The 24,028-nt window shown below is 38.1% G+C and overlaps 1 protein-coding gene across 1 annotated transcript; it reads left to right on the top strand.

Annotated features, from left to right (window-relative positions):
• Positions 1-48: 48 nt before the first annotated feature.
• LOC126366948 (uncharacterized) lies at positions 49-24,028 on the top strand. The gene is made up of 10 exons (XM_050010292.1): positions 49-127; positions 4,736-8,997; positions 13,034-13,335; positions 14,130-14,220; positions 15,257-15,332; positions 15,647-15,984; positions 19,789-19,827; positions 20,329-20,480; positions 23,064-23,184; positions 23,771-24,028. The coding sequence occupies exons 1-10, from the start codon at positions 49-51 to the stop codon at positions 23,945-23,947; spliced, it is 5,637 nt and encodes a 1,878-aa protein (XP_049866249.1). The 3' UTR covers positions 23,948-24,028.

The following is a 24,028-nucleotide window of genomic DNA, read 5'->3' as shown; positions in this document are numbered from 1 at the left end:
TACGTACACCAGAACCTCAAACCTCTTCCTCTAACAGCTACTCCAGACATGCCGGAACACGAGTTTCGTCCCTTGGCGGCAAGACTTTGTGGTGGTGATAACCATCCTCGGCCAAAGCCTACCACCGGTAAATGTGTTTCTCGATTAGCACCACCAAGGGGTCAAGTGTATAGAATCTCGAGGGTAAGTATTACGGACGTGAGCTACTCCAACCTATGAACCTAATTGAAAGACTGAATATAAAATTAAAGAAAAGGGAAAGAAAGAAAATAATTTATTATTAGCACGCGTGACCTTTCTATACAAAAAACTATTAATGAAGAGATCCCGTTGATGTCTTTTATAAGAAGGTATTTTTTTCCTCTGGCTTCCGCAGTTAGCTATGCGCCAATGACAAATCTTGAGTGATTTTGATCTTCAAACATCTTCGTCGTCAATAATAATTATGATAATATGACTCTTTATGACTTTTTATTATGGTGCAGCAATTAAAAACGGGAAATCTTTTCAGTAATAAAATATACCAATATGACGGCCTTATTCAGCGTTGATATGACGTTCAGACATGTCTTGTTTTGTTCTTATTTCATGTTTTATAGCAATAAACTTTTTTGGGAAGGTTTTTTTAGAATACTCATTATATTTTTTTAAATATTCTATAAATAAACAAGTAGCGACGTCCAGTTTGAAGGCTTCAATTGACTAAGACAAACATCTCAATATCTGGTAGCTGTGCTGAGCTTAGTATAAATTATACAACATATAATCCCAGATTTCAAGATACCTCTCATTAACTGGTTCACAAAAAGTCAATCACATATAAAACGAGTACATAATGATATTCTTAAAAAAAGACAAATTATAATTACGTCGGATAATTGACAAAGAGATGCATATCTCAGTTGTTATGTGTTCGAGCTTAATGAAAACACAGTTTTCGACCTTCTTTTAATGAATTATGATTGGTTGCATGGCTTACCCGCTCGTGTATTTTATTTGGGTTTTGTATGGAATCATTGTTTTAATGACAGTTACTTTACACAAACTGTGTGTTCTGAAATAATGGTGCGTACATTCCGTAACTACGAGTTACCAAATGATTAGATATAATAACTCTTTTTTGTGTATGAATGGGAATGCGAAAATTTTATCCTGCTTTGTTTGTATTTTTTAGTATCAATTATTATTTTTAGGGTTCTGCACATTAAAAGGAAAGCTAAAGCTGCTTATGTCAACACTACCATGAGATACGGTGTTTAAGTTTGTAAAAGGTTAAACTCATTATCATATAATTAGTCCGTAAGACGATCGCTAGATGGCGCTGTACCGAATTAAAACGCGGTATCGAGATGTTCATAAGGAACTTATATTTTAGATTTAATGACCAATAAATTTTGTCTGATTTACCGAAACATTGGTTTTCATTTTGGTTATATCCAAAACCTTTTTTGGGACTTGTTCATGGTCCTTCGATTGCCGGTGTAGGCTTTCGGGGTAGACAGTGCACTGTCCAACTGCGCCGACGAGGTGGTGGTTTGCTGCCTATGGTGCGGGTACAGGCGAATGCCTGTTTGAAGAAGTAGCTAGGGGAGCTACTGGGTCACGGAGAAGCGGCGGAGGGGGGCCCCCCGCGGTACCCCCAAGTGCAGCACAAGTTTCGACGTCACAGCTAGTTCGAGTCATCACCAGTGCGTCTTCGTGGGAGTGTGGCTTGGCGTCACAGATACGTCATCGCTTGGGACGGATGACGGTGGGGCGGGAATGCCCAAAAGTGAATAAAGTGCATATATGTGTGAGTGAACAGTGCTATAGTGGTAACAAACTGGACAAAACTGTAAGTACAATTTGCGACCTTATATCTTAGAAGATCCGAACTTTAACTTCAAATTACTAGTGCATGGACTTAGAATAATTTTGCAAAAAGTGTTCCGACGGGGAACCTATGCCGGTTTGCGATTCGAGTGAAGTGCTAAACACTTAGAAAAATTTGGACATTTTTGAACTGGACTTGGAATATTTTTGTTCAACTTCGACTTTAAAAATTTTATGGACTTGTAATTTTTCAACATTTTGTGTTACTTTAAGTTCTCATTACTCTATTGTGTAAGCTCGAGAGTACTTATCAACTTGAAAAAGAAATTAGTCAGTAGTAAGAATTGTAATTAATTCACTAGTAATATTATTTTGTATTAATTGGTGTTATATACATAACTTACAATGGCAGAAAAATATTATGAGGTGCAAGAAAACATTGCGGAAACTACACTTCTCATCAAAAAAATCGAAACACCTTGCAAGTTTACGTTTTGTCAGGATTATCAGAAAAATGTGTACATTTAGGAATAAATGTTAAATGTCGTTTAATAGTGAGTAATATGAGCTTATCAAATCTTAATGTTAATGTTCTAAATTTAAATGAATTTTTCATAGGTTTCGTATTTTGTTAAATGAGTCATTTTTATTCCGTATGGAGTATAAAGGAAATGGATAAAACAACACACGTAAATGAAAAAAAAAGCTAAAAAACGTTTATTTAATAACTTGTATTCCCTCCCCGAGCTCTAATTACTGCTTCCATATGGTTCTTCATCGATCGGATGAGAGTCACGATCACATGCTGTGGTATATTGTCCCATTCCTCTTGGATTGCATCTTGCAGCTGGCTAAGTGTTTCTGGGGCAGGATCTCTTGCTCGAATTCGTTTCTTTAATTCATCCCACAGATGTTCAATGGGATTCATGTCCGGGCTTCTTGCTGGCCATTCCATAATAGAGATATCGACTTCGTTAAGATAATCTCGTACGACGCCCGCGGTGTGAGCCCTAGCATTGTCGTGCATGAATATGAAGCCGTTGCCAATAAAATGTGCATAGGGCATCACATGAGGCTCGAGACACTCTTCGACGTACCGATGACAGTTTAGTGCAGGCAGACGTGGCCCAGACACGAAAGCAAGCTCTGTCTTACCGTCGGCGCTGATTCCTCCCCAAACCGTCCACGAACCGCCACCATAGCTGACCTTTTCTTCAATGCAGCATTGTGCATAGCGTTCTCCGTCTCTTCTGTAGACCTTGTTCCTTCCGTCGTTACCATACAGCATAATTTTACACTCATCAGAAAAGAGAACTTTGCTCCACTGTAGGTATGACCAATTTAGGTGCTCACGTGCAAAGTTAAGTCGCGCTCTTCGATGGTCTGCAGTTAATTTCGGCCCATTTGCTGGCTTATGCGGTACCAGTCCACGATCCTTCAACCTTCTTCTAATTGTAGAGTCACTTACAGCCACCCTTCGTACAACACGAAGCCGCTGCTGCAGTTGAAAAGCGTTAAGGCGTCGATTTCTTAAAGAAGTTGTTACAATAAATCGATCATCTCGCTCAGAAGTGACTCGATTCCTGCCAGATCCTGAACGGCGCGTGAACAAACCAGTCTCCCGATAACGTTTATAGTCTCTATGAACAGATGACAGGCTTAGATGCAGTCTTGCAGCCACAACACGCTGACTAAGGCCAGAATCCAGCAATGCCACAACTTGGGCGGCTTCTGTGGGCGAGGTATCCATACGTTTTAGAAAAAAAACCTTTTTTCAGACGTCCCAAAGTCACAGTATTGTAATAAAAAACAAAAAGTTTAAGGATAGGCGCCAATTTTTAGTTTTTAAACGCTAAATGTACTCCAACCCTAAACACACATTTGTCTCAAAACAGTGATTCATTTCGTTTATAAGATAAACAAATGAAATTCTAATTTTGAATTTAGAATTTTCGCTTATTACTGTAATGGCCAAACTGCCAGCTATACATTTATGTATTTTTTTTCATCGTACGAATTCTTTTTTGTGTTAAATTCGGACAGAAACAATGAAAACGGAAGTGTTTCGATTTTTTTGATGAGAAGTGTATTACAAAGGCTCAAATTAATTTTAAAAAGGCTCCTAAAGATAGAATTACTCTCAGTTATATTGAAACACGTTTAGACAATTTAGATCAACATTGGAAGATTTTTGGTAGTAATCATAGAAAAGTTGTGTATGAAATATCACGTGAGGAATTAATTAGTTCAACTTACTATAAAAATGATACTTATGGAAAGGTTGAGGAACTTTATATCGAATATAAGTCACAGTTGAAGGATAAATTCGCAGAATTGAAACCCGCGGACAAATGTGCAAGTAGCTCAAGTGGTAGTAGCAATAATGATCAGGGAAGTGATAAAAAATCAAATGTACAATTGCCAAAAATTACAATCCCTAAGTTTTCGGGAAATTATTCTGAGTGGGCAAGTTTTAGAGATTTGTTTACTTCACTGATCCATGCTAACACTAATATTGACAACGTTCAAAAATTACATTACTTAAAAAGTTCTGTCACAGGTGAGGCAGAACAATTGTTACGTCACATCCCATGCACTGCAGATAATTATAAAAATTGTTGGGCTCAATTAGAAAATAGATACAATAACAAAAAACATTTGGCAACCAACATTTTAAAGAAGTTAGTAAATCAAAAATCTATCACTACAGAATCCTCTGTTGCTATTAGACATTTACTTGATTGCACTCAGGAGTGTTTGTTAGCACTAGAGAATATCGGTGTTAAAACAAAATCATGGGATATGATAATAATATTTTTGATAGGACAAAAACTAGATGCTGAATCCCGTAAGTTATGGGAACAAAAAAATTGTACTTCAACTCAAGAATTGCCAACCCTTGCCGCATTTTTTGATTTTTTAGAAACCAGGTTCCGGTCTTTGGAGTTCTTGGATGATTCCAATCCGGGAACGTTGAAGACTCGGAAACTGGAAAAGCTGGGTTATTCGCACGTTGTCGCCACTGTGGCGTCGTGCTCATTTTGTTCAGACAACCACAAATTGTGCAACTGCAAGAAATTTGCAAAGGAGGATATAGACGCGAGACGTGAATTTGTCCAAACTCACCGTTTATGTTTTAATTGCTTGTCCCCCGGTCACTCAGTTTATCAGTGTAGATTGTCTACCAAATGCCGAATTTGTAAGAAAAAGCACCACACATTGCTTCATCCCAAAGGTTTCAAACCAACCAACGACCAAGGTAAGTCAGACCAACCTAGTCAGTCGGTAGAGGATAGGGTAGTTGTTGCTACCACAACTGAAATCCCTTCGTCCACGACACCTGATGAAAATTCAAACCATCAAGTGTTCACAACTTGTTTTTCAAATCATAGCAGTCAGGTACTCTTAGCTACCGCTCTAGTCCGGGTGGAGTCCCAGAAAAACAAGACCAGTTTTGTGTTAAGAGCATTGCTAGACCAGGGCTCGCAAGCCTCATTCGTGACAGAGGCTGCAGTCCAGTTACTGAACCTCAGAAAGGTACCTGGGGCCAGTATTGTTTCAGGTTTGGGCGGCGACCAGGGTGCGACGATAGCTTCAAAGTCCACCGTGTTGATTAAGATTCAGTCTCGCCTTGACCCCAGCTTTAACATCACAGTTAAAGCTCATGTGCTCAGCAAGCTCACCACTGTACTACCAAGTAGAAAGATAGTTATAGACGTGTTACCAAAACTCCAGTCTACGGAGCTAGCAGACCCTTCGTTCGGTACGCCGAACAAGGTCGACTTGTTATTAGGTGCCGAAGTGTATAGTCAGATTTTGTTAGTAGGGTTGATCAGGAGTCCGTCAAGCTCTGTAATTGCACAAAAAACCAAGCTTGGTTGGATTCTTTCTGGCAGACTATACGAATCACCTGTAAATGACAGTCACATTAACACTTTTCACAATGCTGTGACCAGCATGCATTTAGCTCAATCTGAGGATAGCGAGCTACTAAAAAGATTTTGGGAAATCGAGTCAGAGCCTATCTCCAGCAAAGTCAAACATTTGACTCCTGAAGAAAAGCGATGCGAAGATCTCTTCGCTCACACTACCACTAGAGATGACTCTGGCCGATATGTAGTCCGGTTACCATTTATTAGAGACGACCCTCTCTGCATACATGGTGGCTCTAGAGACATTGCGATGAAGCGATTTCTCCAGTTGGAAAAACGCCTTTCAAAGGATCCGGTGCTTCAAACGGAGTACTCAAGAGTCATAGACGAATATCTTCGTCTAGGGCACATGGAAGTAGTTCCTTTGTCTGAAATAGACAAACCAGAGGTTATGTATTTGCCTCACCATGCAGTAGTACGTCCAGATAAAGACACCACCAAAGTTCGTGTGGTATTCGACGCGTCATGTGTAGGTACAAACGGTGTGTCGCTAAACCAAGAGCTGATGGTCGGTCCATCTCTTCAGCCTGATCTTAGGCATTTAGTCATGCGGTGGCGCAGTTACCCTATTTCACTTGTCTCAGACATTGTCAAAATGTATAGACAAGTGAAAGTGGCGGAGGAGGACGTGGACTACCAACGAATCCTATGGCGAGAAAATCCGGATGCTGATTTACAGCATCTTCGACTTATGAGAGTCACGTTCGGAACTTCTTCAGCGCCATACTTAGCTGTACGTGCATTGCAGCAAGTGGCCCACGACGAAGGTGCGCAGTTTCCACTGGCTGCACCCAGAGTCATTCATGATTTTTACATGGACGACCTCATGACAGGTTGCCATTCAATTGAAGAAGGTCTTCAAATTTACGAGCAAATCACTGAAATGCTCAGTCGTGGCGGCTTTCCGCTTCAAAAGTGGTCTAGCAATAGTACTGAATTGCTAGAGCTAATCAAAGACGAAAGTAAGGATACAGAACAGAACATAGAACTGAAGACTGATGAAACCATAAAAATACTTGGTCTCATATGGGATCGTAAGGCAGATGAATTCCGCTGCACCGTGAAGCTTCCCCCAGTGGGAGATACTGTAACAAAGCGACGAGTGATATCAGATATAGCTCGGTTGTTTGACCCTTTGGGGTGGATGGCTCCAGTTATTACAACAGCGAAGGTTTTCATTCAACGCTTATGGCTGTCGGGTATTGAATGGGATAGTGAGCTGCCAGCTCCATTGCTCAAAGATTGGCTAGTCTTCCGCTCTGACTTAGGAAAACTTGCTGAAGTGCGCATACCGAGATGGATCAACGCAAATAAAGAAGACAAAAGTCTGGAGCTTCACGGATTTGCAGACGCTTCAAACGTCGCCTACGCGGCGGTCGTTTATGCTCGCATTACTGATCAGAATGATGATGTTCATGTTCGCTTAATCACGTCTAAGACGAGGGTTGCGCCTGTTAAACAGGTTTCAATTCCCCGTCTCGAGTTGTGCGGTGCAACTCTATTGGCTAAACTTCTGATTGAGGTAGCAGAGATTTTGAGTGTACCTAAGCCGCAACTACACGCTTGGACGGATCCGTCTATAGTTTTAGCGTGGCTCCGAAGCCACCCCAGCCGATGGAAAACATTTATAGCGAATAGGTGCTCAGAAATATTAACCAATATGGAAGGAAACCAATGGTCACATGTGGCGTCTAAGGAGAACCCTGCTGACTGCGCCTCACGGGGTCTTCACCCCGCAGAATTGATTCACCACGAGCTCTGGAACCGCGGACCGGAATGGTTACACCTGAAAAACATAAAGTACGAACAAGAAAAAGTCACTGATACTAACCTAGAAGAAAGAAAAGTAAAGGAAAAATGTTATACGGTTACCTGTAACGTTGACGATGACCTGTTAGCTCGTTTCTCGTCGTTGAAGAAACTGCTCCGGGTCACAGCGTTCTGTAGAAGAGTACTGCAGTGGAAGAAATCTGAAAAGAAAAAACCTAGAAAAGGATTAACAGTGGAAGAATTGGATAAAGCACTACTTACATGTATTAAACTGAGTCAGAGGAAAGGTTTTAAGGAAGATATAGAAAGTCTAGAAAGGACAGGAAAAATAAAAAAAGGAAGCAAACTTACCTCACTGAATCCATTTTTGGATTCCAATCAAGTGCTGAGAGTAGGTGGAAGATTGCAGAATGCTCAACTCCATGAGGATATGAAACATCCTGCAATTATTCCACAGAAATCGCATTTCACGCATCTCTTAGTAACCGAGGCTCACACCAAAACGTTACACGGTGGTCCTCAACTCATGCTCAATTACTTGAGAACCAAGTATTGGGTGATCGGAGCAAAAGCTACTGTCCGTCAGTTTGTGAGAAGATGTGTGAGTTGCATTCGCTACTCAAGTCAAACCAACCATCCGATGATGGGTCAACTTCCCGAATCGCGAGTTACTGCTCATAAACCCTTCCGTAAAAGTGGTGTGGATTATGCAGGTCCGATTAACATTCGCACGACCAAGGGCCGCGGACATCGCTCCACAAAAGGATACATATGCCTTTTTGTCTGCATGGCCACAAGAGCAATACATTTGGAAGCGGTCAGTGACATGACTTCACAGGGCTTTTTAGCGGCGTTCAAACGCTTTGTAGCAAGAAGAGGTCATGTCTCTGACCTTTGGAGTGACAATGGAACTAACTTCGTTGGTGGAGCCAGAGAACTCCAAGAGCTACTCGACGTAGAGAAATCTCACGTCGCAACAGAGATAGCTGACTGGTTAGTTTCCAACGGTACAACTTGGCATTTTATCCCTCCCCGTGCTCCAAACTTTGGAGGACTGTGGGAAGCGGGTATAAAGTCGACCAAACACCACCTAAAACGGGTTATAGGAGAGAGTACACTCACCTTTGAGGAAATCACCACGGTGTTGTCTCAGGTCGAGGCATGCCTTAATTCGAGGCCTATATCACAGCTCTCAACCAACCCTGAAGATCCCTTCCCACTGACCCCAGGTCATTTCCTGGTGGGGGAACCTTTGGTGTTAGCACCGGATGCGAATTATGAGGATTCCAACTTAAGCGGCTTGTCCAGATGGAATATTACGCAAAAAATGGTTCAGAATTTCTGGCGTAGATGGTCCCAGGAGTATCTCACTCTATTACAGCACAGGTATAAATGGGTTAACCATGTTCCAGAGCCTGGGATTGGAGACGTTGTCTTAGTGAAGGAGGAAGATCTACCTCCAGCTAAGTGGCTGTTTGGAGTAGTAAAACATAAACACCCCGGTTTGGACAATATTACACGCGTTGTTACGCTTAAATATAAAGGCAATAATATTAAAAGACCTGTGTCAAAACTAATTGTATTACCATTAAGTCACACCTAGTTGTTTTAAAGGTTAACCATCTTATATGGTATGATTATTTAATTTTATTTTATTGTTTTGGCGTATTTTTTTGGCACACACTTTTGTTTATTTTTAGTCACTTTGTTTATTTGTAGACACTTGTTTATTTTTAGTCACTTTGTTTATTTGCAAACACTTTTGTTTATTTTTAGTCACTTTTGTTTATTTTTTGTCATTTTTGTTTATTTTTACTAATGTTAATTTACTTATACCAAGGTTAATTTAGTTTACTTTTCTTGTTGCTTAAGGTCATTGTATACCAACATTTAGTTGAAACTTAGAATTATTGTTACAAGTTAAGATTCTTTAATGGATTCGGTCCATGGGGGCCGGAATGTTTAAGTTTGTAAAAGGTTAAACTCATTATCATATAATTAGTCCGTAAGACGATCGCTAGATGGCGCTGTACCGAATTAAAACGCGGTATCGAGATGTTCATAAGGAACTTATATTTTAGATTTAATGACCAATAAATTTTGTCTGATTTACCGAAACATTGGTTTTCATTTTGGTTATATCCAAAACCTTTTTTGGGACTTGTTCATACGGCATTCTGTATATGACTAAATACACTGCATAGGATATATTTTTTTATAACCTGTAGAGCATTTCCTGTTCACCATTTAGGATCATAGACAGTTTGAAACTATTCAAGAAATATAGGTACGTCTTTACTAAAAACTGATTTACTTTCAATTCTTGAATCAAAAGCTCGTGGTTCGTGTTTAAATTCAAAAAAATCAAAAATTCAAAAATATCTTTATTCAGTAGGTAACATAGTTACACTTTGAATCGTCAATTTTTACATAACGAACGTCTCATTAAATTAAGTACTTAATTAGCTGTTTATTTAGGGTTCAGATTCAATGTTTCCTAATGATTGGAATATTGTATCTAATGCCGTTATTATACCTGCGTAGCATGGCTAGCGATACTTGGTTCATAATATCATAATGTCATTTTCCAAAAAAGGGGCCTGTGCCGAGGTTTTACTTGCAGCTTCATTTCCCCGGCTATACAAGTTGTGAGAAGCTGCAGTAGTTTTAGGCGAGAGAGATCTGTGTTATGTAAAAAATGACGTTTAATTGTGATACCTACTAAATAAAGATATTTTTGAATTTTGAATGTGCTGTGGGTAGTTTTAACAAGTGATGCATTGCACTTTCGAAGTCTGACTACGGTAGGGCTGATGAAGAAGTATGTTGTAGATGATGATGTTGTGATGGATAGGGAATTGTTATTGAAATATGAAACGCAATAGGGAGAGGGCGAGGGAGGGGTGGGGGAGACCTTTCCCCAGTAGTGTGACACTTTAGGACGAAAAAAAAGAGGCAGTAAGTGGATTCATTGCACAGCAAAGAACAGAAACAATCAACTAATCAAGTGAATTTCCCGCTCACCTGATATTTGGTGACCACGGACAGTAGCAGCGTTTGTCGTGTAGGTATTTGCTACTGGTGATTATGTCTGTGATGAAAACATGTTCACTTAATAAATCTAAACAAACCCCTCATTTGTGTGTCAGTCAGTAATCGTTGAAACCAGATAATAACTCAATGTCTGAAGCAGAGCAAAATAAGGGTACCTGTTTTGTAATAACCAAATTGTAAGTAATAGACCACCTTGGGATATTTGTGCAACTTATGAGTGGATAATAGAATACCATGTAGCGGGCTCGTAACATTTACTGTAATTTCGGGTTGAAATTAGTAAATGCTCTGGCTTACCGTGCTCGTGTTCAACAAGCTCAACAGAATACTCTAAGTATAACTCGGTTAATAACAGCTGGTAGATAGAAGGGACGTGTGTGAACCTCACGTTCGAGCGATGGCATAACAAAAAATATCAGCACAAAGCAACCCTGCTGCCTATAAATGGAATATTTGGATCTCACGCCAAACAGTAGCACTTTGAGAACACCGTGTGCAGTTGGATTTAACAAAATAATTAAGGTAAAAATGTTAATCATGAGTGCCTGAGTGTGACGACATAGCATTGTGCGAACTTAAGACAAGTGCGTGTTTTTGGTGGAATCATATCGATAGGAATGCACATTGTAGTTAAGGGGACTTGGTGAACCAATTTACTTGACTTTTGGAAAAATAAATCTCTTGTGATAAAATAATAATTTACTAAACGTTAGGTACTTACTTACGAAAACAGAAAGCTCGGTGAAGCATGGGTACATCCGACTAGTCCAATTGGGAGTATAGACATGAGCTTATGTTATAATTATGTTACTTATTGTTGGATATTTTCCAATCTTTATATATCATATATGATCCTTCAAATTCACTTAAAATTTCAGTCTCATAAAGTCATCAAGTATTATCTTGACAGTCGTTGAAACGGGTAACAATTAGCGCCGACAGGTATGGCAGCTTGTTTACGTTCTTATCTTCCTATCTATAAACATTAATTTACCTCTATTAAAACATTTACCGTAGTTTTTTAAAGTTTATGTCGAGTAGTTTATGTGTAGTATTAAAGTTACTTATTATAAATATTAAAGACAATTATCTCGAAAAAACACCTTAACTTATTTTGCAAATAGACTATTATTAGACACTTGAATATTTTGACAAAAAATATGTACCTATGTATATTATAAACTAAAAATAAATGTAGATTTATTAGACAAGGCGCAATCAGGAAATGATGGATCATTAATAAATGTCGTCACTGATCGATCTCCCGCAGTTTTTTATTATTATACATAAAATTAATATTCGAAAGACAACTGACAGCCACTGTAATATTGGAGTGTTTTTGTATTGGCGTCCCAAGATATTTATCATAAACTGTAGGTATATAGTGGCACAGGTACACTACGGACGTTTGTACAGTTATGAGCAATGTAATGTACCCACTAGGACTCTGTCGCACTAACATATTTGAAATTTAGTGAGACTTCCAGTTCAATTTGTCAAAAAAGTTAATGTGACATGGTACCAAAGTGTATACATATTAATGCTCGTGACCGTACCTTATTATTTATAGGTATAAGTAAGTGAGTAAAATGTTTATTTTTCATATTTTTTTTCTGTAGCCTAGTTAGTGTCCCACCGCTGGGCCTCCCCCTTCTTTCTCCAACTCTCCCTTCATTTTTCATATTAATACAAAAAAATATTGGTACAATAAAAACCCCACAAAACCAATTCCTCGGTTTGCTTGTGGGAGTGGAGTTGGCTTAAAGATATTTTGTTTTAAAATACTTACGGTTCACCTATAGCTAAGAGATCTTTTGCATAAGATGTTTAAAATGAAGATTTACTGAATTTATTTATATTGCACTTCTGAAGTATGTCGACTGGTAGCATGTTGTACAGATACGGTACTCGTTTACGGAGTCTTCTGTCACCGAAGTGGATGGCAACTCGTGGTACAACATACCTGCCCGTCGACATCGTCCACGTACACTGGCCATGCTCAACAAGTTCTCTATGGTCTGGATTGCTATGGTTATTTAATATATTAATAAATAAGTGTGTTTTAGACTAACAGGAAGTATATTACATATCTTAAATAGTGCTGTATACCATCGAGTAGTGAATTTCATCCGAAGAAAATCTTGTCCACTTATAAGCATGTGCCAAATCCTGTCGGATTACTAGGGTTGATTAATTCTTTCTAATAATAATCCTCTCAGAAGACGTTTTGAGCCAAAGTTCGGGACCAACTGGGCACACTTAGGCCTGTTGACTTTAATTTTGAACCGAGTGGGATCCCTCAGTGCTCCTCATTCGTTCGGCCAAGTAATCGAAGTTAAATATACGATAAGTCACGTCAATAAAAGCCCAATCCTGTGACGACGAAAACAAGACAAGTCATATCTAACATAAAGAAAAAGGGCGTGATCCTATAGCAGACTATTAACGTTATGCTTTTCTTTCAGATGTTGCGGCTACTCAGCTGTGTGTTGCTCTATCTGTCGCTTACAAGTGGACAGGTGGTCCCGTATGGCCCCACTACAGCCCCGTTCGCCCCCAATATCCCCACAGCCATAGCGCCCACCGTACCTCCTGTAATCCCAGCAGCAGGGCCGTTCCCCTTCGGTCCCACACCACGACCAATCGTACCCGGGTACAACGGATATAATAATGGATATTATAATCGATTCAATCCCGCCGCGGGACCAGCAATCCCGATCTTAACTTACTCGAATGATCACGTCGGGGATGGAACTTACTCTTTCAGGTGAGTTTTGTGATGTTCTTTTGAAAGTAGCATTATCGTACTAGGTTGTATAATCGGAATGTGTTAAAGTTAAATATAAATTGTAAGCATAATAAACGTGTTAAATTGTATGTCATCACCATGATTAACAGCCTGAGTTCGTCCACTGCTGGACATAGGCCCCTCCTATGGTACGCCACTGAGCTCGGTCCTCGGATTTCCGCCTCTAGCCGCTGCCAAATATCCTCATTCTATCAAATCCAAGGGCATGTACTTGTAGTCCAAATTTGAATACTTACCTATAAAAATAATATCAAATAATGGATGAAGACGGTAAATGGATGCGCCAGAGTCGAAGTTTAGGTTTCACGCGTGTGTATTCAAGGTAAAGGAACCAGTAGACGTATTTCGATTGATTAGGTATGATGTATTGGAGTTGAAATAAATAAATAATAAATAAATGTCCAAAATTCAATTCACGTGTATGCAAAATGTGAATAATTTGAGCGCTGAAGGCTACGTTATTTATTTTCACACCTGTAATCCCTAATGGGATAGGCAGAGCCATGTGTTATCAGTAGACAACTTGCAAAATCAAATCGTGACACATGATCAACCCATCGCCAATAGAATGGTCCACCATATTAAAATGGATATAATCCTCTGTCGGTTTTTATGACATGCCTGGGAAGATAAGCAGCTGGACGCGTCCTACTGTTTGTTTTCTGCTTCCAGTCCAATCAAAAGCAAAAAGCAAAGCTGAAGGCTACTTTATACCTTTTCAAGATAACATATAATTGTTTCTGTAATTTCAGCTTCTCTACAGCGGACGGCAAACAAGCTCAGGAGAGCGGGTACTTGAAGGACGCGTACATCGACAACGCCGGCGAGCCTCAGGGAACACAAGTTAGTTAACACTAACAAAAATAATGAAATAATAAAGATAAAGTTTACAGTTCGACCATTATAGATGGTGATACGGCTCATCACCTAACACGTTGGTCTAACAGAAAGCTCGGTGAGGTGTGGGTACTTATATCGTCTTACGATGGATGTACCTCTGACTACTCCATTATCTCGTGTTTTACAGGGTTCGCTTACCTAACCTGACGGTGACAGGTCAGGTTTTACAGAAGCGACTGCCTGTCTGACCTTCCAACCCGAAAAGTGAAAACCAGCCCAATACAGGTTAGGTCACATAGGTACCTCCGAAAATACACTTCTCGGGATTGTGGGTTTCCTCACGATGTTTTCCTCCATCGCTGAGCATGTGATAATCATTTATGATCCAAATATGAATTCTACAACAAATTCGATAATCATTGGTTTAGGCTTATGCTGGATTCGAACCTGAGACGTCAAAGTGAAAGGCAAGCGTTTTCTACCAACTGAACTACCTTTATCTACCTACCTCCCAATGGAGTAGCATTGGGATATCTATATAGTCGAATGTATTGTCCCAGACTACATAAGCTTAGGTACTTGTGAGCTCAATATAGCTTAGCTTTATATTGGAAGCTTCTTCGTCTTACTTTATTAGTAAAGCAAAAGGGTTTAATAATAAAGTATAATAAAATACTTTGCACTTACGAAACAATTTAGTACCTATTGTTTCTATAGAAATGTTTGCAACATGATGAACATTTCAAATATAACATATTGTGCTTCCATGTCGTTAATTTTGGCGATACTTGTTTTATTGTCTATACAAATTACCACAAATATGTGAGCGTACGATATGAGAACTTCTAGTTTGCGAGCAAATCGCTGACTCAACCGCTCTGCGCACACAACTTTAAGGTCACATGTCGCAAGGGTTCAAACTAATTAAGGACAGAGACACGAGTAAATAAAATGTTTTAGCTCATCTCCATAAATTTGTATTTCTTTGATTTATTACGATTTTAATAAACATTTACGAGTGAGGTTCATGTTTGGACAGGTGGTTCAAGGGAGCTACGCGTACGTTGCGCCCGACGGCACGCCCATACAAGTGAGCTATGTCGCTGATGAAAATGGTAATCCAAACATTTATTATCAACATACCCATGCTTGCCAAATCCCTATTACTTGACATACATATGAAGTTATGTTTCCCGGGTGAGAGCCTTCAGCAGTCCCCATTTGACTGGCCAAGAAGTTAATGCCATCTGAGTCAAAAAAATTTGCAAAATATTAATGAAATGCAATGATTTATTTCGTCTACGTAATCAGAGAATAATTTGAGTACTTACTTATTTCAAATAATAATTGAGTAACTGATTGCAAACTGAAATATTAGAATAAGCTTCGTGTAAGAAATACTGTTAATATGGAACTCGTACAATTCCAGGTTTCCGTCCCTCTGGAGTGCACATTCCCGCGGACGGGAAAGCCATCCCCCCCGTATTGCCGATCGTAGATGGGCGAAAAGACAAACTGCTAGACCCATTCAATCGATTCGACCCTTACAACCGATACGACCCGTATTCGACTGCTTATCGAAACCGTTTCTACAACAATGGCGTTGTCAACCGGCTGAACGATCCGCGGTATCCTTACAACCCCGCCCGGTATAACCCTCTGAACCCGCTTAACCCATTGAATCCAATAAACCCTTTAAACCCGTACCGTCCCATCCCGCCGGTCCCATACGGTCCCAATAATACCGCCAAGGACGAATCGAAGAAGGTTTAAATAAGAACAGTATTTACGAAAGAGGCATATTATTTTGTACCTAAGTAGGCTATTGATTAACTATTGTTTATGAATAAATAAATGCGTAATTGATGAATTGCGTTTTATTTCAACATGATTCTGATTTATATACGTCTATTGTGTTTAGGATTCCGTTGAATCGTCCCCATTTCAAAAGTTTCATTACAACACTTATTTCTCTACTTGTCAATTGCAACTAAGTCGATGGTCGCTGTCTGCATCCACACAGCATTACATTTACAATAAATGATTTTACAAGAATTTGAGCAGAGATTTAAATCTGTTTGCTGTTGAGATGAAAGATTTAGGTGTGATGTCCTTTGTGGACAGTCATTGCGCAGAACTTCGGCAGAGTTCGCGTGGTTGCGCAAGCGACGGTACAGCGCGCGTCCCATAGCCGTAGGGCGCATATTAATCAATGCGGCACGGGAGATGAATAGCCGAAACGGATAAGAACTGAGGATGTTGGAAAAGACCTTGCTTATATTGCTTTGTCGGCGAGACTTCTCCGTTGTTACCCAGGGCTTTTCAAGGTAAAGCCAAAAGGAACTTTACTGAACGTGCTTTATCTTTGCCATCTTACAAGATAAAATCTTGAGTTGTCTGGAATAAGATATGCGATTTTATTTTAAAATCTAAAAAAAATGATGTCGCTTAAAAAGTTACAGATGTAAAATATGATATGTTTTGATTTTGGGATTATTCCATGTTTGCGATGAAAATATCAACATTTTGTCCAATATGTGTTATCCCACCCTATGTTTGGTTCTGACAGCGCTGACGTTTCGTACTTGAAACATCGGGCATAAAAAGGCTGAGAAAAATGTTAATAATGCCTTGTTAAGTTAACGATAATGACTTAAAATGTACTTTATAGGAACTCAGAAATTGACAAATATTCGTAGTAATAATATATTTCGAGGTGTGTGTTGTTTTGATACGTTATGGCTAATGTTGGTTTTTTTAAGAAATAATTTTAATTGGAACTTATTATCACCTCCACCAACCCGCATTGGAGCAGCGTGGAGTATGCTTCATACCCCCTCCGGTTGATTGAGGGGAGGCCTGTGCCCAGCAGTGGGACGTATGTAGGCTGTTTATGTGTTATGTATGCTTAACTTATTAATCAAACATTTTTTTTATTAAAAGACCAATATCATACCTACCAAAGATTAATAAAGCTTAAGATTTTACCTATTTTTAGAGGTAAACCGAAGTTTTCAGAGATATATCTAAAAAAAATATTTTTATCTATAATCTTAAAAGCTCTTGTAGGCATACAGGCAGGTTGTAAGGATATTGTTGGTTGCGCAGTATTTACTTACGCACATGGCAATAAACTGTATGTTGCGAACCTTTGCAAATAAAATATATTCTTATGGAGATAAATGTCATTGGGCATTCCATAAGTATTCGTTTTGTGAACGAAGCCTTGATGAGGCAATTTCAATAATTTCTTCTTCAAAAAGTATTGGTCAGGTTGTAATTTTCAGCTATCGTTGAGGAGTCCGTACAATTCTTTAATTTGAAACATAAAAACAGCAATGTATCTTTTTTACAACTGATAGCTGATTTTGTACAGACCAATTCAAACAATGTATATTTTTTCAAATAAACCAGCGGTTTATTTTGGAACATGAGCACTTATTATATTATTTGTTTAGTTGGATCCAATTTTGCTTGGCTGTCAAATACTTATAAACATATTCACCGTTGTGTCTATTTTTGATAAGTAAGGCGGTTAGTATTTTAATAAGATGCCATATTATCACATTACTTACACATAAAAGTATATTACACAGAACCAACTGCCTACAAGTCAGTAACTTGCAACATAATGGTAATTTATGTCCCCATAAGTAAAAGCATTCTATAAAAAACTATTTAATAAGTATAGGTACTAAAATAATGAGAACGTGTTTTGGATCTGTTTCCTGTTAAAGATTTTGTGTTTTATTCGGGGAACCCTAGCAGCCTTCGTGAAGTATGTCACCGGAGCGTCTGTGGTTTGAGATCCGTCTGAAGATCTCATTTTGACGTAACTTATGGTAGACTGGAGCGCTTACGGTTTTAGAAGAACTCTACGAGCGCTTGGAACTTGCTGAAACTGTTTCATCATCATCATCAATTTAAGAGCCACGCTCTTGTCGGTGTAGCATTATCCATTCCAGTCTATCAAAGGCCAATTCCTTGACTTCCCTATAAGATACGACGTTAACCTTTTCTTTAATCTGTTCCATGTAAGATCTTCTTGAACTCCTCTCCTCTCTTCTTCTTCTCTTTTTCTTTCTGAAACTGTTTAGTATGTTTTATTTGTTATGCTAATAATTTCATTCAAAATTTAAACATAGAGAAGTTTTTAGGTATTTAGTAATTTGTCGAGTAATTTGATAAAAAATAATGCAATATGCCAAAAAGTAACATAATGGTTTTTACAACTAGTACAAATATATTATGTACTGCGCTATGTTCCAATCTCTCGTTTTTTTAAATAGGGTCTTCCTGATAGTAAATAACAACGCGATCTAAGATAGAATGGAGTATGCTTGCCTAGTAAACGCATGAATTGACTAAACCTTGCTTGCTATGAAAAGGCCTGAAATTCAAAATAAAATAAATTAATTATAAGCCCATCAATATTAAAAGTGATATAACAAAATTGGCCACTGTTTTATTATTGATTGTGGTAAATAAATTGGGATTGTGAAATATTCTTAAGTACTCATTAATATTATTTACAATTAGGAACACATTTGATAAACCCATACTACGTAATTCTTTAGTTGCTTTCTCCCAATGTGTAATAAACTGTTGTTGGGATTGCGAATTGTATTCAAACTATTATAATTTTATGCAAATTAAGTCGAAAAACGTGTAACCACACATAACATTATAATGTAAGTAAATGCATTCAAAAGTTCCTTCTTTACGGTCTTCTTCTTTCGTGTGGATTGTGATGTGAATTACCAACATCATCACCACGACATCATCGAGCTGCCAAAGGCCTCTGACATGGCTCATATACCGACTACTTATTTACATTAGTAATTTGTGACCGCAACCAATGGCTTTACGTGCCTTCCGAAGCACGGGTAATCTTACTTCTGGTGGTCAGCTTGTAATATTCAACCAAACTAGGAAATTCAATGTGATTTTTTGTAATTGATAAGTCCCTACCGGGAGTTGAACCTGAGACCTCCGGAACGCTCAACCACTGGACCACAGAGGCCGTCGTTTAAGGTAGAAAATATATTTACTTAAAAAAAAACATTGTTAAGTAGTAGCATTATTTTTTTTTCAAAAAACTAGATTTATCTAGCCAATTAGCATACATTTATTGACAGTTCTAAATCATTGATAAAATAATATTGGCATTAAGTATTTACTTAATATGATTTTATCTAAATAGCTTCAATGAAGATTTATTTAAAAAAAATGTTAATTTATTTATTTGTCTAATAAGTACAACTATAATTTACCATACATGCCCAAGGCGGTAAATTATACAAATATGAATATAAACTTAAATTATGACAAATATTTACAGTAGGTACGACGCTTATCAAATATCCTTAATTATCTCTATCATTAATACATATTATAATAACTAGGTACTTACCATAATTTCCTACAGAACCTTGTTAAGATAAGGGTCTTGGTACTTGCCAACTACATAAATACCATAACGTATGACACAGTTTCTGTGACGATACGTAATTGCGGTAAAAATTCACGTATAAATACTGGGGGTGAGTCCCGAGTGCATCATTCTCACAGCCTACTTGCAACTGCAGTTTATCCAACATGAAGTGCACTGTAAGTGAAACCTTTTATTCGGTGAAATTGATTCGTGATTTTTAAAGTACTTTTACGAATTAGTTCATCATTTAACCTTCGATTGGATAGCTTTAATTATTTTCTCATTCATACATGCATACATTCACCACGCCTGTAATGCCTGATGGGCTGGACAGAGTTACAAGTGTTTATTGTAGTTTTGAAATCTACATTGTTTGAGTTCATTGTTATCAAATCTTTTGGGGGATTATAAAGGCCACATCAAACCAATTATTTATCTAAAACAGCAATATTGCTATTTGACATTTGATTGCATTGCGCACACACTTTAATATGCGCTAATGTCCGGGACTCCCGGACTTTTGGAAGGCGTGTGTGGGGCCGAAGCCAACACGTAAAGGCCTCTACAATTTAATCTAAATTATTATTAGAAAGGTGAAGATGTAGGATTAAGGAATGACCTTTTCTTAGTGGAAGAATACAGGCTAGAGAATAAGATAAAATTGTTTGCATTTGCAGTTGGTATTATTGACCGTGGTGGGTGCGACCCTGGCCGACGTGATCAGCATCCAGCCATACCAGTCCCACCAGCAGCAGCAATACACTACCGAGCCCATCCCCATCATCAGGCAGGAGCAGTCCATCAACCCTGATGGCTCTTATAAATGGAGGTACTAATCTAATTCCTTTGATCACGCCATAACTTGAGAACGACTTTATTGCACCAAAATATAAGCATGATGATTTTATTCACATAACACATAAGTTCACGGCTATATGCCAATTGGGATGAACTAATTACCCACACTTCACCGAGCTTTCTGTTAGACCAACGTGAATGGTGGTGAGCCTTATCGCCATCTATAATGGTGATTTTATTCATCTTCTTTATTCGTTTTTTTAACAATATGTAAAAGGTATTTAATAGAAAATGACAATCTCAGTATACTTAACGAAATCGCAACGCCGCGGGCATAAGCTAAACAAGGGGTAAGTTAATTATAGTTCAAATTTCATAGCATTAAACTCATAAACTCAACCAAAGACTATTAACAATATATCATAACAATTATAAACCATTAACTATGAGTGGGGAGGTCAGATTGGCCAGATTGATAGTCTTCTGTAAAAAAGGACTTACAAGACCTCGGGTAAGGTAAATGAATGAAAAAGTGAATCTCTCATGCTAGACATAGGTACCTACTAGGTAAGCATTATTATTTTATCTTACACGGAACTTATTTTTATGGGAACAAACTTCTTATTTAAACAAAACAACATAGTGTACTATTTTTATTAAAAGATTTGAGTGCGTTTGACCACGATCCAGCTTGGTTTAAAGCAGCGATGTGGTCTAAGGTGAACCACACAAACCCAAAAAGTGCCTATTTACTCTTGCCTTGTTAATCCCCAAATTATATGTATCGGGTAACAGTAACGCAGGGCAATGGAATTGAGTGGTATGGAATGACGGAGGACAATGACTTAATACAGACAGTTTTTTAAAAGCTTCTGTTTCATTTTCTGTTTTTTATAAAGTATCTGCCACGTGTTTTTGTATTCGTATAGTACTACTAAATAGTCATATAAGCGTGGCATTGCATATACCTACAAATAGTTATAAGTATTTGACAATGTAGTGTAGTAAGTCCATTTCAAGATCACGGGTGTCTAGGTAAACCTAGGCTTTTAGGCCAGTAGTTTCACACTGATTGTACAACAATTTACATATTTTAGTACTGAAATTCTTTCCTCCTTTCTCATATCCAGGCACCAATTTGTTTGACAAGGCTATACGTGACGATGTTATAAGCTACTTTAACTGTTTATGTAAATATGAAGCGTATATTGTTACTTACGCAAATGAAAATGTCATGGCAAAATGTTGAGTTAAACTACGATTATCGGGATGGTCATTACCAACAATGTATGAGTATATGCTTAATGTAAACTTAATAGTGTAATCTGCGCTGATGAAATTGTTGTATCAATAACTGATACATTGGTACATCATATCTAAATATGGAAACGGGTCGCAATACAAGGAATTTTTCAATCTGACGATAGGCTACAAATTGCCAATATTTTACAAGTTTCACCTTCAAAAATCTATGACGCATAATATAAACCTATATAACATTTTATATACATCAATGCCTATAGGTGCATGATTATATTATGAATTATGAATGACGGAAGATCGGAGTCAAAACAAATAAAACAAAATGGAAACCAGTAAATAATAAATAAAACAAAAATATAACGAACATTTACACTAACGACATATATATCTCTTTAATAGAAGCTGTTCTCTGCGATTCGTCATTTTATAATTGATATTTTAAGATACTTATCTATTTCCATTTGTACGAACTTTAACCTGTTTTATGTACACCCATATTACACCTACCGAATTTATAACTTCTATAAAATTCAAGTTGATATATTATGATTTGTGCATCTTTTAAATACCATATTTCAATCAAGTCTTTAGGATATCCGCATTCTCGTAAGATCAAGTTATATGTTGGCCGCTGTCAAGCCGTGACATTTATTAGTAAGTATTTAACATCCTTAGGATTTGATAAAAGTATGTTTGCGCTTCTCTAAAATCTGAACAATTTGACCTTCTTTACACTTTGACTGCAATAAACATAATTTATATTCCTATCGTGTAATTACACCTGATTGAGTAAAGTAGTTTGGATGTAGAAATAGATTCAGAGTTGTAATTTTTTTGAAGAAAATACATATTTACCTACAGTGGTTCTATTTTATTATTGCCCTTCGGCAATCATCGTATTCCCCAATACAAAGGATTGATAATTTCCATATTTATGAATTACATTACATTTGGGAATACGATGTTTGCCGAGGGACATTAGGAAATAGAAGCACTGTACCTAAACTAACCCTAATCCCCGTTGGGGAGTAAATTGTAGCATTTTTACACACTCCGGACACTTCATACAAAACACCTTGTTTTACACAGACACTACACATTGACTTCAACGTACACGCACTTCTGTGTTTGTGACATCTGGCGCCCATATAATTGAAGACTAAAGTACGAAAGGGGGTGAGGTAAACCTAGCTCAGCCGCAAGTGGGGAGCGGAGAGTTGCCGTTCTATTCGTAGTATTATTCCTTAATCTATGCGTTTGATGCAAAGTTTTGAGATGTATTGTGAATAAACGCGTGGTTCTGTAAATGTTCCAATTAAATAAATACATAAATGAATGTTATTCTATTTAGCTATGAAACTGGCAACGGCATCGCGGCGGAGGAGCAGGGGTACGTGAAGAACCAAGGCGTCCCGGAACAGGAAACGCAGGTTGCCCAGGGACAGTACCAGTACACGGCGCCTGATGGACAGGTAAGGAAACCTTTTGACTTGAACTGTAGATTTCTCTCAAAAGCTAAGCCTGACGCTGCTTAATTCGACAAGCGAATTCGGGTGTGAATTCCGGCATGAAAGTATGACATAGTGTAATTTATTTAAAAAGGCCTTTTTAGATTAATACTTGGCTTAATCTAGAACCTAATATTAATAATTTTCGGCTATATTATAATATATGTTTTTGTCTTTAAGTATTACAATTAGTTACCCTACTATTGTGCCTTTTCTATGTTACGTTAAGTTTACATATGGATACTAAGAATAGGCATTGGGGCCAAAAAGTCATTTGAATCGATATAAACCTAATGTGAAGCTTGTAAGTTGTACTTTAATAACTAAATAAACCTCCTAGTTATGTTTGGTATCTAGGTTCAGTAAAGACAGCTCACACAGTGAAAACTCACTGCTCTGTATTTACATGACCGTTTTACTGGATCCGTCGCCACTGGAGGTGATGTTCTGTTCACACTGTATTTAAAAGGATACGCATAAAACGAACCTGTAAAATGGATCACTGAAGAAGAGAGCTCTCAGATGCTAAACTCTATTATTTAATTTGCAGGTTATCCATCTATCATACATCGCAGACGAGAACGGCTTCCAGCCTCAGGGCGCCCATCTCCCGACGTCTCCCCCCGTCCCTGAGGAAATCCAGAAGGCCCTAGACTACCTCGCGTCCCTGCCACCTCAGGCGCCGGACACACGAGATCTATACCGACCCGTCCTAGCACACCTGTAATTATAACTAGAATATTAGACGTGAAATATAAATGTCCTGCGCTCTCTTGTGATATTGTAGAAAATATTATAAAATAAAATA

This window comes from Pectinophora gossypiella, chromosome 5, assembly GCF_024362695.1.
Source record: "Pectinophora gossypiella chromosome 5, ilPecGoss1.1, whole genome shotgun sequence".
Taxonomy (NCBI): Eukaryota; Metazoa; Arthropoda; class Insecta; order Lepidoptera; family Gelechiidae; genus Pectinophora; species Pectinophora gossypiella.
Note: the sequence above shows the minus strand (reverse complement) of the source record. Positions and strands in the feature narration are given on the sequence as shown.

What these genes read in the sequence shown, in the direction of transcription:
- LOC126366948 (XM_050010292.1), top strand. Translation starts at nt 49, where the DNA reads ATGCCGGAACACGAGTTTCGTCCCTTGGCGGCAAGACTTTGTGGTGGT. An exon ending in CTATGTCGCTGATGAAAATG is followed by an intron (nt 15,333 to 15,646) that starts GTAATCCAAACA and finishes GTACAATTCCAG; the next exon opens with GTTTCCGTCCCTCTGGAGTG. An exon ending in ACACGGCGCCTGATGGACAG is followed by an intron (nt 23,185 to 23,770) that starts GTAAGGAAACCT and finishes TTTAATTTGCAG; the next exon opens with GTTATCCATCTATCATACAT.